The 15254-nt window shown below is 45.8% G+C and overlaps 1 protein-coding gene across 1 annotated transcript; it reads right to left on the bottom strand.

Annotated features, from left to right (window-relative positions):
• Nucleotides 1–2707: 2707 nt before the first annotated feature.
• On the bottom strand, nt 2708–5428 carry marcksl1a (MARCKS-like 1a). The gene is made up of 3 exons (XM_084482486.1): nt 5384–5428; nt 5163–5260; nt 2708–4104 (listed from the first exon to the last, which is right to left on the bottom strand). The coding sequence occupies exons 2-3, from the start codon at nt 5244–5246 to the stop codon at nt 3562–3564; spliced, it is 627 nt and encodes a 208-aa protein (XP_084338612.1). The 5' UTR covers nt 5247–5260; nt 5384–5428; the 3' UTR covers nt 2708–3561.
• Nucleotides 5429–15254: the final 9826 nt, after the last annotated feature.

Here is a 15254-nt window from a genome sequence, read left to right as displayed (position 1 = left end):
GTATTTAGTATATTTCTTAAGGTCTGATCAATAGTCTTTATACGGCTATAATAAAAATCAGTTTCAAGTAGATTCTTACATGGTAGAGTTTCAAATAATACAGGGACTATAAGCACAACATTGTGTGCTTGTGCAGACAGTGGAAAGATGAATAATTGGAATGAACTGTACCTATTTTCTATATATAACCAATGCAAAGCAACCTGGTCCCATGGAGGAGCAGTCTGGAATGACTAATCTGTTTAAATCAATCGCAAGGGCATGACATAGAATGTAAATTTATTAGTAGATAGTAAATAAAATCAGGCGGATGATGGGCTCTGTTGGGAGTTGCCATGTCCCCTCATGTAAGTCATCAAGGTCCTTGTTACGGCATTCTCTACTTCTGTACAAAACACTGTGCATGGACGTCACATCACTCACATGTCTGGTAATTATGAAGAATGTTTTTGTGTTTACTTTGCTTCACTCTGATCTGTTAAAACTAGGCTCTCTTGAAGGTTTACTGTCAGTGCCTTCAAGCTATGGAAAGTAACCGTCTACTCTAGAATCTTCACCAGAGATGCAGACTCGAGTTTGCGTCTTGGACTGGATTCGAGTCATACTTATGTCACACACACAGTGACTTGAGACTTGACAGGCTTGAAAGTTGTATATATGGACTTTTGGGAGCAGATTTGCTCACTCACTCACTCCACATTATCCTTAATTTCTAAATGTAACACATTTGGTGAGCACAAAATTCAGTGCAGGTCAAGCCCACTGAAAGGCACCATTGTACCGTAACATCTTCTCCAAGCATCCACCCTCTTCCAATTGGATGTCAGAGAAGAGGCTTTGCAATATGGCTGTCACGCCATACAGTTTTATTGTGGACACCTAATTTTTCGTTGTCCTTTAATGGCCGTCTGGGTTGTCACATAAAGTATAGCTTACTTACAAGCGTTCCCATCAATTTTGGACACAAACTCGACAACCACACAGCAGTTGTCCATGGTTGTTCATGTCATATAGGAATGGGGGCATTTGGTTAAATGGCAGACACAAAACACTTTGCTTGTTTTTATCTGCAGTCGGCTATCAAATAGGTGTGAACTCATTCTGAAGGATTGGAGAGTATTTGGTAATGAAACCATACACTCAGGTTTCTTTACTAATCAGGATCTGCCATTGCAGATTAACACCAGAGGGCATTGCAGGACAATTCATAAATAGCCCCAAAAACTAATAGAACTTCATATGACCTACTATTAAAATGGAAAACTTTGAAAGGTCAGTGTACAATAAACTTGTAAAATGACCAAGTAAATTGGTTTTAAACTTTTTTTGCCTTGCTTACAAGCAGAGAATTCCTTTAAAACAAGTAAAATATGCAAATGCACCAGCAATTACCTATAATTGCACATGTATTCTTGTATTCTATGTATTCTTTAATTCAAGTTTTTTTTTTTTAATTTGCAGATGTTCTCTAATGACATATTTTGTTGTCGAGATGTGAAGCATTTGTATTTCATGTTCATCACCTCAAAACAAAGAGTGCATTATACACAATATCTCAGAAAGATCCAAATGTCAATGAGAATTGAATATCTCTGTAATTTTGTCTTATAGTATGTCTATAGAAATAAAGAAACCCTGTTCCTTGTATGGGTTTTCTTCATACCACAAAAGGCCAAAAGAAACAAAACATGGGTTCAAAAACAAAGGCACTCTTTCCAACGCTTGGCGGTACCAGAGACTGCATTTTCTGTTGCTATGCTGAAAGGTACCAATCCCAATTTGAGTCAGTTAATACATCACAGTGAAGTCATTGGCTTTTGAAGAATTGTACAGATAATTGATAGATCAATAGTTGTCGACGGCCAACCCCCTTAAGGCATTCTGTAAGTACATTTTAATTCTACCGCCACATAGATATGTATCACTTTAATATTTATTGTAGTTATTTGCCTGTCCTTAATTAATTTTGTATCTTTTATTTATATTTTTGTTTCCTTTACCCATCCTGCCGTGCAACCCAAATTAAGTAATACAATTTCTCTCATCTTAGATAGGACATATAGTCTATATGTCCTTATATATAGTCACATATAGTTACATATGTAACTTATATATAGTTACATATAGTCTATATATCCAGAAAGTCTCTGGATAAGTGTTTTTCTTTAAACCAAACATTTGATATTTTTAGATGGGTGCTTTATCGAAAGCTACTTGCAAGAAATACAGTTAAAGGTTAGGCAACTGCTCAAGGATGCTTATGCGGCTGTTTGGGATCGATCAGAAGAGAGCCAGACATCTTCAACATTATTTATAGCTAATATTAGATATTTTTGTATAAATATTCCCACAGGCCTCTCAAAGTCTAGTGGCTATTCTCTATAGACCCCGGTTGAAACAACTGGATTATTTGGCTTTGGAGTTAGGTCTACCGCTGAAACTTGGTTAGAAAAATTTGGACCCATCCTCTTCTTGATCTTATTTGTCCTACTCTTGTAGCAAGTTTAATGCCTACCTGCAATAGTTCAATATCCTTGGCATGACTAAGATACCGAAAGATAAACAGTGATATTTAAATATTGCTCAGCCCTATCAAAGCCAATTATAGACAGACTTGCACGTAAACTAAAACTGTTAAGTCAATGCATACTATTATATAATATTGTTTCTGAAAGTGGAAATCATGAGGCATAACACAGACTGAGGGGATCAAGCATTTATTTACCCTTATTAAAAGTTACAATAAAACCATTGACATCTTCAACAATAGCTAAATGAAAGAAAACCAAAAATATTGGCCAAAACATATTTACAGAGACAAATTGCAGATAAAAAGCTCCCATCTTGTATACAACCCTTGCCCCGTCATCATAAACTCTGAAATGTGAACACTGCAGGAAGCTAGAATGTGTTCCAGGCCTGAAGCTCCAATGCTTTTTAGCCTGAAAAGAACCAAAATTTAAAAATGTAAAATGCACGAACGAGACATAGCTGTATCCAACTCCCCCTCCTTGTTTTCACTTTTCTATACAGCACAAAATACTTGCAAAATTTGGGGTAAAACATAGGAATGTTGAATTCTAAAAATTAATAAGATCATTTGAAAGGTTTATGTGTCCGTGTGACAGTCATTTCGAGTAAAGGAGATGGTCTGCCCTACTCCATAACCGTTGTCAAAAAGGTTTATCTCAAAAAGAAAAATGCTATAGGGCTGCCACGCTTTAAGAAGGATGCTTCTCCATGAATTGGGGAAAATAAGTCAGTAATCCTGATCACACATCCAATCCATTACCTTCCCCATACGCCAGTTCATGTGTGTACCAGTAGGGGGCGACACAAGCCATCACTTTCGTCATGAGAGGGCCCGTGAGATCCCGTTTGTCGAAGAACTAATAAAAGGCAGTGAACTGGTGGTTGAATCAGCAAACGTGTTATATCCTTTGTCGTCTTCTTCTGTAGTTTTGTTTATAACTTGTTAAGAACGTGGCACGAGTCTCTCATATATATATTTATATATTTTTTATCTTGGAAAGTCAGTGGTGGTGCCGTGGACGGGCGCGGTCACTCAGCCTTGGCCTCTCCCTCAGGTGTCGTGACCTCGGCGGCAGGGGGGGCGGCGACGGCGGCGGCCGCCTCCTCCTCCACGACGGCGGCGGCTGGTGCCGCCTCCGTGGGCGGGGCCTCATCCCCGGCCTTGGCCTCTGCCTCGGGTGACGCCGCCTCTTCGCCCTTGGCCTCGGCTGCCGGCGTCTCTTCTTTGGTCTCCTTGGCCGCGTGGCCGTTCTCCTCCGGCTTGTCCTCCGCGGCGGGGGCAGCGGCCTCCTCCTTGGCCTCCTCGCTGCTCTTCTTGGTCTTCTTCAGTGAGATGCCCTTGAACTTGAAGGAGTTCTTCAGGGAGAACTTCTTCTTCTTCTTGCCCTCCTTGGCCGCCTCTCCCTCCGTCTTGGCCGCCTCGCCCTCCTCCGCCGCCGGAGCCGGCTCGATGGCGTCGCCGGCACTCACCGCCTCGCCATCCGCCGCCGGCTCGGCCGTCCCGTTGCCGTCCGCCGCCGCTTCGCCGGGCTTGGCTGAGACCTCGCCATTGGTCTTCACGTGGCCGTTCTCCTGGGAATATAAAGAGATGTTTAATATATGAACATATAACAATATAATTACTGGTCAAGTGTGAAATGGTGGTGTGTGGTGTAGTTACTTTATTTTCTAATGACGCCTTTGTGTCATTATCTGCTGAGCGGTTGTGGTCGGCGTTAGTTAAGCCAAGAATGCAACAGTTTCGACAGCAGAGTTCAACAGCTGATTGCAATACTGTTTTCTAACACATGGGGGCAGTCATGGCGCGTGAAAGCGACACCACAGCAGGCAGTTTTAAAACAAAGAGATGCCCTAAAACCTGCATGTTATTCTCTGGGCTACAGCAGTAGTCTACTGGGCTTCATTTTTACACTGTCGTACCCAACAACTACAGTTAACAGATTAAACGACTTGAATGTGGAAACTGCACTTACGGGTTCAAGCGTTAGGCCTATTACTTAAATATATCTGCAAATCAGACGACGATACAAAGTTTATGGTCGAACATAAATTAAGACCGTGGGCTATCGTCTAAGGATTTTGATAGAAACGAGACTAATTTGTCCAATTATAAGGAGATCGTAGGCTCCTACACTGTGAAACGTAATGGATCTCTTAGAAGTTTAAAGAAAGAGGATTTCACAGAGCAGTGGTTCGTGCGCGCTTTGTTTGCAGCTCAGCAAAATGCTTCCAAAGCATGCACCGCATTTGCACCACCTTTGTTCAACGAAAGAGAGCTACGACTGCGCGATGCATGGAAGAATATGCATGAATTGCCTCGCATTACGATTCTCCAGTCATGTAACATAAATGTATAGTATAAGTATACAAATAATCGACCCCGTTACTGGTGAATACGTGCCATTGTTGAGACATTGGAGGTTTTGCGGATTCTAGCCTAATTGTCGGAAACAATTAGCCTAACCACATTTTCCAACAAACAGGTGTTTTTGGTGGGTTTGCACACATGTTGAAATAAACCACTTGATGTTTATCGCCTGACCCATTTCGGCGAGAGATGAACAGCGGACCCGGTATGTGGGCGTGGGGCTCCATGTGAATGGAGCAAACATTAACCATAGATTACTCACCTGGCCATTAGTCTTGGCCGCAGCGGGGTCCGCGACGACTTTACCCTCCACAGCTACTCCACCCTTGGACAACTGGCCTCCCATTTTCCTTTAAGGTTCTTTTTTTTTAACAAAAAGAAAATCGAAAATGAAAAACCACAATGGCGGTTCAATTTAAAAATCCAGCACAGGGATGGTTAGGTCTTGTCAAAGCAAAAATCCAAACGGAACGCTTTCCTTACGTTTGCAAAGTAAACAGTTCCTCTCCGGAGATGCGAAGCTCACAGCGGCTGGGCTCGAATTAAAGAATGTCGGGGGTACAAGTGTGAGTATTTCAACCGCGCCTCAAAATCGACCGGAGTCTCCACCTATGGGCGTGGCAGTAAGCATTTGTCCAATCTGCAATTGTGGGTGGGACCCCCCCCACACACACACACACACACGCACACCCTCTCGCTCTCTCGCTCTCTCTCTCTCTCTCTTTCTCTCTCTCTCTCTGCCTCCCTTGCCTGTCATTGCAACAAAAAGCCGATCAAACTTTACACCGAATGTGCGACGTTTACCAAAGTAGCCTGTAGTCTGTACCTTACATGTAGGCCTAGTCTACTTAAACTCCAATGACTGTTGCTTAACTTCAACTATATGGACAATACCAGCAACCAGATGTTTATTAATATTTCTATATGGATTCACGTTATAATCAAAAGTGTTCTTTCCTTTGAACCAGAACAATTGTTCTTCTTCCATGGGAAACATGGTGTCTGTCACAGCTGGGCTACTTCTTAGTAAATCCTCAGATTATGTTGTTGACCAGACATTGCTGCGGAAAAAAACAAGGTATTTGGAGATCTCGCAAAGAATTTTCATTGCCTTAACCTAATTAAATGGCAGGCCCCTCCTTCTGTTATTAAATTCGCTCAATTAACCCTTCGACCAGCGAAACAGTCAGTGCCCGGATGACGATGTTGTGTTGTAATCCGCTGGGCAGACGGTCAGTCTGTCAACACAGACGTGATTGCCATCCTAGGACTACAGGCTGTGTGAGCATCCAGCCCAACTGGAACCCCGTGTTTCCGTTAATAGAGAGGTTGAAGGTGGTCTCTGTTCAGTCTGTAGCTATGAGAGTGTCAACTAGTCTTGAAGATATGTCTTTGTGTGTGTGCGTGCGTGTGTGTGTGTGTGTGTGTGTGTGTGTGTGTGTGTGTGTGTGTGTGTGTGTGTGTGTGTGTGTGTGTGAAAATAGAGAAAACAGATGTTTTGAATTCCAAAGCCTGGAGATGCATGGTATAGCAAAGGCAAATAGTGTACTTTTGTGCCATAAATCTTAATACTAGTTATCTGGACCGAAACGTCCGTTCCTTCCCATTTCTTTTGCACAAGTTTGTTCACAAGAGGTGAACAAATTGAGCCCCCTCTGGCCATTTCACGTTTATCGTGTTTCATTCATTCATTTACTGTTTCCCTTTAGAATCCTTTTAAACTGTTCCGGCTATAATGAATAATTTCTCTGCCTATCTTCCTTTCTCACCATCTAAATCGCAAATCAAGTGCGATAAGCTCAACTTTCCTCCTCTATTCTATTCTATTCTCTTGTGAGACACCCCTGAAATACACACACACACACACACACACACACACACGCACGCACGCGCGTGTGCACACACACACACACACACACACACACACACACACACACACACGCATGTCACAGGAATGGTATGCATGGCATTCATACGCCACACAGAGAATGATCTCTCTCTTTCAATGGGCTGATCTTCTCAGTTCAACATATCCTCAGGGGTCGGAATTCCTACTTTTTCCAACGTCATCTGGCCAATTGGAAGAGACGGAAGGATAAGTTAGTGTAGCGTTGGCCTCAACTTGTGTTTTATTTCAAAGGACTGCATTGTCGTATTTATGTGTCATCGTGTTGAGGACAGCTACCCCCCTCTGTCCTTTTAATGTTCAGGTGCGTGTAGACATTTGCTCTATTTTAAGTTGGCATAAGTTAGCATTCTCACTTTGTGTGCGAGTCATTCATGGGTTTTCAATTCAACATGTCTTGGTCCATTCTCAAAAAATACAAGGGTTGTAACACGTTAAACTGGTAGTACTAACTTTGTTGTGTTTAATTTGACCTTTGCAGCGCCATGTTCAGAAACATAGCATAGAAGGGAAAGCTCACTGTTCAAAGGGAAAGTCACTTCGACATGCATGCACACAATCACTTCACACACACACACACACACACACACACACACACACACACTCACACTGTCAAGGCCTGGTTTGCTTGTGAGAAAAATATTTGATTGTGACTAGGGGTCTTTCTCTGGCCTCGACCTGCCTTATTATTCCTCTCCAGTCGAACACGGTGCGCGTCATACACACTCATGAGCCACTCAATGCATCTGTTTGTGTGGTGGCCCATATTTCGTACTCTGACATAAGATGCACCCTCCGTGCATCTTGGATGCACCCTCCACCCCCACCCTCCACTCAATAGACATCATTGTCTCTTTAACTGCCATGAGGGGCAGCAACATACGAGGAAAGAGCACAGCGGAGGGAAGGTACGGTTCATATGTGATTTTTTCAATCCTGCCACATTTCGGCTCAAACTACGCACTAATGCTGATAATCGATTGGAGTTTAAGAACATATGTTGCTATAGTCATGCTACTCCCTACACGTGTTTTGGTAAGGGTGTGCATATTAAAGGATACTTTACTGAGCCCTCATGTGATTCTAAGGAACCGGGAACAAACCACCTATTTGCATTGCCAAGCACCCTCATTATGGAGAATCAGGTGCAAAGCGGTCGTTATCATGGGCGTGAATAGGATCGCATGGCCTTCGACAAAAGGCCTTTACAGCGCTAACGACTCTGATCAACTGGCTGATTGACTGCAAAACGGCCCTAACCACCGCGGCTCTGGCCCGGGCCTTTTGGGGAAGAGGGGGTTGAGTGGTTGCATAACGTCCACAGAGGGCCCTCTGATTGGACATTAGCAGGTTGCAGGGTCTTCCATAATGCAGGGCTGAGTGTGTTCAGTGTGTATGTGCCGCCACCGGCAGCAACACTGCGTTTCTTTTGCCGCTTTCAGCCGCTTTTTTGCAGCCAAGGTGGCAGACAATGCTCATTCTCTGTGACCAGACATGATATCCCCCCACATTGTCGGGTGCGCAGGAACACTATGGAGCCGGTTGCCATGGCAACTACTGTATCTATCAATAAATCGGGTTGCATGTCCATGTTGTAGGGCTGTGCAGCGGGGTACTGTTTCTCTTTTGTGGAAAAGACCGGAAGGGGCACCTGTTTATTTTTTATTATTTCCAGCTTTAGTTTCAGCACTCAATTATTTGTTTGAAATGACATTGATAGGAATGGAATCAGACCATAGAGGTTGTATTCCTTTCCTCTCCAGAACAGCGGATGCATACAGGAAAATGGCCTGCCTTCCACTCAACTCACCTTGCCTCACCTCTATCTTCCCTTCATCTTACTCAGCCTTATCGGTCTCTCTCTCTCTGACTCTCTCCGTCTCTCCATGTCTGTTTACCCCCTGGGAGCCTGAGTCCTCCTTATCTCTGTCTCTTGCTACACTTTCGGGATGGGCGCAGTACAACATTGCTTGTTATATGCAAATTCAACAAGCAGTTTTTGGATTGTTTGTTTGCCTCCATTGTTAAACATGGGGGTGGGGGGTGGTGGTGGCAGGGGGTTATGCTTTGCTCTTTTACAAGGGTTGAGATGAATGACGAGAGAATTGACTCAACAGGGTTGGTAACCGCGTTGACATCACCACGTGTATTCCTACCAAATCTAAAATCTGGAGAAAAAAAAATAGGTAGTTGGAGGTATATTTTCTCAGCATCAAGTGTGTTGCGAGTGGGTTGTTAGTTGACATTTGTGTGTGTGTGTGTGTGTGTGTGTGTGTGTGTGTGTGTGTGTGTGTGTGTGTGTGTGTGTGTGTGTGTGTGTGTGTGTGTGTGTGTGTGTGTGTGTGTGTGTGTGTGTGTGTGTGTGTGTGTGTGTGCGTGTGTGAGTGTGCGTGCATGCGCTTGCACGTCTATGTGTGTGTATGTGTGCAGAACCCTACAGTAGTAGGCCTCCCTAACCCTGCTGGCAAGCGGCATGGCTGCGTTAGTGGGTCAGTGTGTCATCGTCTTATTCATCAACACGCCAGCTCACTCTTCCTCCTCCTCCTACTCCTCCTCCTCCTCTGTCCAGTTAGTGCACGGCCGCCTCTAGGCAGACTGACATATGGAGAGCAGTGGTGGAGGCCTGTAACCGTGTACACACCATGTACACACCATGTACACACCATGTATACACCATAGTTGCTGTGTGACTGTTCAGATACAGCTGGGATGTGGGCCAACTTTATGTTCTGTTTAACGGTGGTAGGTTGCCATGCACTCTCTCAGTATGCAAAATAGGCTGATGATGTGTAATCCTGTTTGAGAGTGCCCTGCGAGATGTCAGCATAAGGAACAGAATGTTACGTGTGTTTACGTGTGAACAGACAGATCTGGAGCAGAGGTGAATGGAGCCCCATGGCTGCTGTGTAATTTATGGGCCAACTTTATGATATGTTTAATGATAGGTTGGTATGTATACACACACACACATTTCTTTGTTATTTGTTATGTTTTCCAGCCATTCAGCATATCTGTGAGGTATCTATATCTCTCTTTCTCTCTCTCCCCGTCCCACACATTTTGGTCTCCTCATCTCTGATTCGCTGACGCCCCCCTCCCCCTCCCTGTCACCCCGACTTCATTGTAATTCAGATTTAGGCAGAGGGCTCTGTGCTGGGTGGGGGATGGGCAATGGGCAGAGAGAGAGAGGAGGAGAGAGATGGGGATGCTGTTGAGTAGGGGGGGATGGGCCGTAGTAAGAGAGAAATGGAGGGGGAGAGAGAGAGTGAGAGAGAGTGCATGATAAAGACAAGGAGAGTGTGCGATTGCCCTTTTGAAGCTATATGCCAGCCGGTTTGCATTACTCAGACAATACATATTACCCTTGTAGAATTCCCCCCCACCCATGAATAACCCACCCAGTTATTGTTGTGCTATACTATAGGGTTGCACGCTTTAAGCAAAGCACAATGCTGGTTGTTTGTTGTTGCAATGTCTGGCCCATTGTTGTTATACACTGGGGCCATAGATCCCCATGTCTCTGAATGTCTCCAAGTGTGTGTGTGTGTCTGTTTAGTGACTGTGTATGCACTGGTGCACCACAGGGGGTTGTGTTTGGCGATAGGGTGATGCATTGGTGCTGGGTCTGCTTCTTACAATGTCTGCATCTTAAACTGCAGCCGCGCTCACCCCAGCTGTCGGGGTAATCAAGTGTGTGTGTCTCGCTCTCGCTCTCTCTCTCTCTCTCTCTCTCTCTCTCTCTCTCCCTCTCTCTCTCTCTCTCTCTCTCTCTCAATCCACCATGACTATTCACTAAAGGTCTGAACTCATGAAATCGCACCCCTCCCCAGATGCTAGAGCAGCACCCCCTCCCCCACAGCAGCGACTCTGTCCATCCACTCTGTTTTCAGTGTCACCGAAACACTTCATAGTATTGTTTTATTAAAATACAGCATCGTCGTTCATATTTAAAACACTCTGTGATATTTTATTTGGACCCTGCACACTAACCCCCAAGGAATGAAAGCAACTTGGCTGGTCTTATTAACGTTTACGCACAGTCACAATGCTTGGACAGGAGAGGAGGGAGAACGAATACAAATGAGCATGTATTCACAGTGTGGCTCTAAAAATGGCACTGCCCAGAAAAGTTAAAGATTGTGATGGGATAACTCAAGGTGGTGTCTTCTTTTTTATTGCGTGCTTTATTGTAGATGTTATTTATGGCTGTTCCGCTGTGACCAGTCAGTGAACAGTAAACATTTTGAGCGGTTTTCCGGGACATTCAGGATACAAAATAGAACCATCACTCAGGATGTCATTTTGTTGTAAATACAAAGAGATATAGACACGTCTCCTGCGGCATTGGACGGTGGACTTTCAAATATATGCCATGGTTGGATTTACCCTGCCTCTGTAGCACACACTCTCTACAGGTACACTTTCCCTGTGTCAGCAAGATTCATGATGGAAATATGATTGTCTTGGAGTCTGCATCACAGGTTCTGCCTCTCTCACCATACATGAACCATTATCTGGCCGTATGCGACAGCCTCCTCTCAGATCCTTGTAGTGAAGGTCTCTCTCCCTCTCTCTCTCTCTGGCTGGTGAGCCATCCACAGCCCTCAGGCGCCTTCATTTCACAATAATAAGGTTTGGATTGTCGGACCAAGAGAGGGCCTGCAATTGTTTGACTGCAATAGTTCCTGGAGCGTTAATCCTGCAAGACAATTGCACCAGAAAAAGACAGAAATTGGTTTTGACAATGAACCATGTTCCCATGTTTCCACCAGTTTGCGGCTATGGATGCGTTTCAATGTGGTAGGCCTACTTGGGCCTTTTTTGTTAGTCCCTCTCCTAAAACACATTTCTGCTGTTGTCATGCTTGCTGTCATTGTCATTGCAGACACCCAGCTCAGAGCTTCCATTACCCAACTGCGACCTAGCTTTTTAGGGCCCTTCAGCCAGTGAAGAATATCTGAATAGAAATGCTCTCTAGGCAGGGCCGGCTAAAGGCATCGGCCATAGAGGCGGTCGCCTAGGGTGGCCTAGGGCACGCCATCCTTTGATGGGCGCTGGTCACCCTGAAAGGAAAGAAATTAAATTTAAATTTGCCGGGCACCCTTCCTCATTCGCCTTGAGGTAAAAAAATTAACTAATAAAGATAGAAAGAAAGAGGGAAATACACTTTGTACCCTTGTTCCTCTGATCCCTTATCATTGCTCACAACCAACAGACGCAGGATTCAAACCTTGTGTCTCTAGCACTTTCATCTAAAGGTCTAACCACTGCACAGCCCACATTCACTCCTGGTCAGTTTCAGAAAAAAAGCAGTGCGACCCAGAATAGCCTCACAACATGTGCAAACAAACCAAAAACATAGCTGGACCAAGAATTCACCCAATGCTAAAAAACAAGACCATTTGCTAGTGCACTCCACTGGGATTCACCTCCAGACACTGATAGACCTGGGGATGGGCTCAGGCTTCTGGACGATGAACGACAAATACTAGTCAGAAGTCCTTCCTTACCTCAGCCCAGAGAACGGTCAGAAGAAGCGGCGATCATGGAGAAATGTGGGTCACTGGGGATGAGGATTATGGCCTAAGGCAATGATTTGTTGATGGGGTTTCTGGAAAGTAAGGGTGGGGTGGGGTGGGGCTGGGTGGGGTGACGTTGGAAGGATGAACCCGTTGTGGTCAGGTGGACCTCCCAGGCCCCCGGTCCTTGGCCACTCCACCATTAAGCCGATCAAGCCCAATCCAGCTCCTGGTGTGGGAGATAATCCGCTTGAATCTGACAACCACGATTTTCATAAACAAGCAAGGCTATATTATGATGACATTTGTTGTTCTTCAATGGACGGTTTAGGCTTCGTGACATGTAACATGGTCACGTGACTCAGGGAGGATTTGGTCCTATAGGTGTGTAACAACATGGTCACATGACTCAGGGAGGATCTGGTCCTATAGGCGTGTAACATGGTCATGTGACTCAGGAGGATCTGGTCCTATAGGCCTGTAACATGGTCACGTGACTCTGAGACCTCGGACAAGGGATCAGATTGACAAAAGAGTATCAGCTGCAATGGGATCGCTGTTCTTCCTACCCTGATTTCTCAGTAACCCCACCCATCCGGCTGGATGCTTAAGAGTTCATTCTGGAAGGCAGAGAATGTGGACCTTTCAAGGCTATCTGGTGTCACATTTTGTCTTGATGTGGCTGGTCATAGGAGAGCTCTGCTTTCTAGTGCCTAACCATTTGTCCAAGCGGGGCTCAATCCTATACATTCCAGGCTATCTTTAAGAATGAAGGTAACCAGAACCAACCCCACGCTCGCATTCCAGCTGTCCCCGGTTTGACGAGGGGAGGGAAAACGAGTCTGGATTGGGTTGATGAAATATATTCTCCCCACTCACACCCCCTTCCTAGAGAAAAATCATTTGCAGTCACTTAGTGGGTGCATCCGTGCACACACACACACACACACACACACACACACACACACACACACACACACACACACACACACACACACACCATGAAAAGCCCTGGCGTTGGGACAGGTAATAGATTTAAAGGGCTTTGCTACCTACGCCCCTTTCTTTATTCTGTACGTGTTGTTCACAGTGTCTGCTGGGGATTTGTGGTGAAGATTTATTTAGATGTCATTGGGAAGTGGTGAAGGACAATTTTCTCTCCTAATGGGCTCTGGGTGACTCTGGCCTCTTCAAGGTTGTGTGGATGATCTGCAGCAATAACCAAACCCTGCGCGGTAGCACTGTGACTCGCCAAACCTGAGCCTAGCAACCACCACTGCCTCTGCTGCTTCTCTGCAGCATCCCGCTGTGCTGAACGCCTCCATCTCCCCCTGTCATCAAAGGATGTGTGGGGGTCTTTACAACTGTTATGCGTCTCATCATAATCAGGCACACAAACAGACAGACAGACAGACAGACAGACAGACAGACAGACACACGCACACACGTGCATGCACACACACGCACGCACACACACACACACACACACACACACACACACACACACACACACACACACACACGTGCACGCACACGCACGCACACACACACACTACACATAAACACACCGTATGGTTAGCAGCTCATTTGTATACACGCAACAAGACTCACACACAGACCCAGGTCACAGTCCCAGGTCACACCCATTAGGCTACTCAGTCAGGCACATCGTTTGTGAGGTTGATTGATGAGCGGATGGCGAGCGCGTGCGCCCAAAGCACCGTATCACTGCACAGGGGGTCATCTCAGGGCAGCGCCACCTCCACTCTAGACGGAGCAATAAGACTCAATGGGCCGAACGCATATGGTATTTAGACGCCAACATAAACAACATTTAGGGGTAGAGTACTCTCACTACCGGAGAGAGGCCGTGAGCATCATAAGTCACTCTTCCCACCACCACAGCCCCCACTGCCATCACCGCCACCACCACCTCCACCACCGTTCCCCCCACCCCCCCCCCCTCTGCTTTAACGGCCAGCCAGACTCAATGCCCTTATATGGGCTGGGAGAGCTGGACGCTTAAGGTGGTGCACGGCAGCGTTCCTGGGACTGTTCAGGGGCCTGATTTATGGCTGTGTTATTACAAACACGGCGAGAGAGATAGAATTTATAACTGCTGAGTGTCTGGCCACGCGGTCCTTCTGACCAGGCGTCCAATCAAAGGGGCCGGTTTGGTTTCATTGACGAGCGATATCCACCTGAATCTGTACACGCTTGAAATGCAATTAGTGGGACCCAATCATAATGCAGGATTCTGCTCAAGTGGACGTCAGGCGTGTACGCAACATGTGGTCAGTGGTCGCACGTGTGTTGAAGACCTGCTGTTTGAATTACCCCCCCCCCCCCACTCCTCCTCATTCCAGTCCATCATGTTCTCTCCGTTGGGGCTCGGCCAATCAGGCCTGCAAAAAAAAGTGTACTTTTTTCATATCCATCTTCCATATAGTCACAGAGGTGATTGCTTTCTGCTGGAGCTCATATCCCGGCGCCTGGCCAGTTTAACGAGGACGTCCCTGTTGTAGCTTAACATCGCTCCAGCATCCCCTCCGTGTCTCGTCCGCCCGCCTCAGAAGGGGTCCTGACACACTTTCAATATCTGTCACACTATACGTCTGTTCTGGCCGACCTGAAATGAGATGGATGCCCGCAGGAGCCTGACTGGGATTAGCTGAGAGTGCTCCACTCTTCCTCTCGCTCCACGTTAACCCCCGCAACCCCCCCCCCCCACCCAACAATGCTTTTTTCTTTCTTTTCAGCCCCTGCCAACTCCCTCCCTTCTTTTTCTCTGCTGTGCAAATGGATTAATCTTGGAGCTCCTATGTGTGTGTATATTCCTGAGAGAAAGAACACGAGAGAGAGAGAGAGAGAGAGAGAGAGAGAGAGAGAGAGAGAGAGAGAGAGAGAGAGAGAGAGAGAGAGAGAGACA

Source organism: Micromesistius poutassou (genome assembly GCF_964030765.1).
Source record: "Micromesistius poutassou genome assembly, chromosome: 17".
NCBI lineage: Eukaryota > Metazoa > Chordata > Actinopteri > Gadiformes > Gadidae > Micromesistius > Micromesistius poutassou.
This window is presented reverse-complemented; position numbering and strand designations above follow the sequence as displayed.

Bases quoted from the DNA above. Each gene is read 5' to 3' on its own strand.
- marcksl1a (XM_084482486.1), bottom strand. From the start codon at position 5,246: ATGGGAGGCCAGTTGTCCAAGGGTGGAGTAGCTGTGGAGGGTAAAGTC. The intron at 4,105-5,162 runs GTGAGTAATCTA...TTATATTCCCAG, and splicing joins CGGCCAAGACTAATGGCCAG to GAGAACGGCCACGTGAAGAC.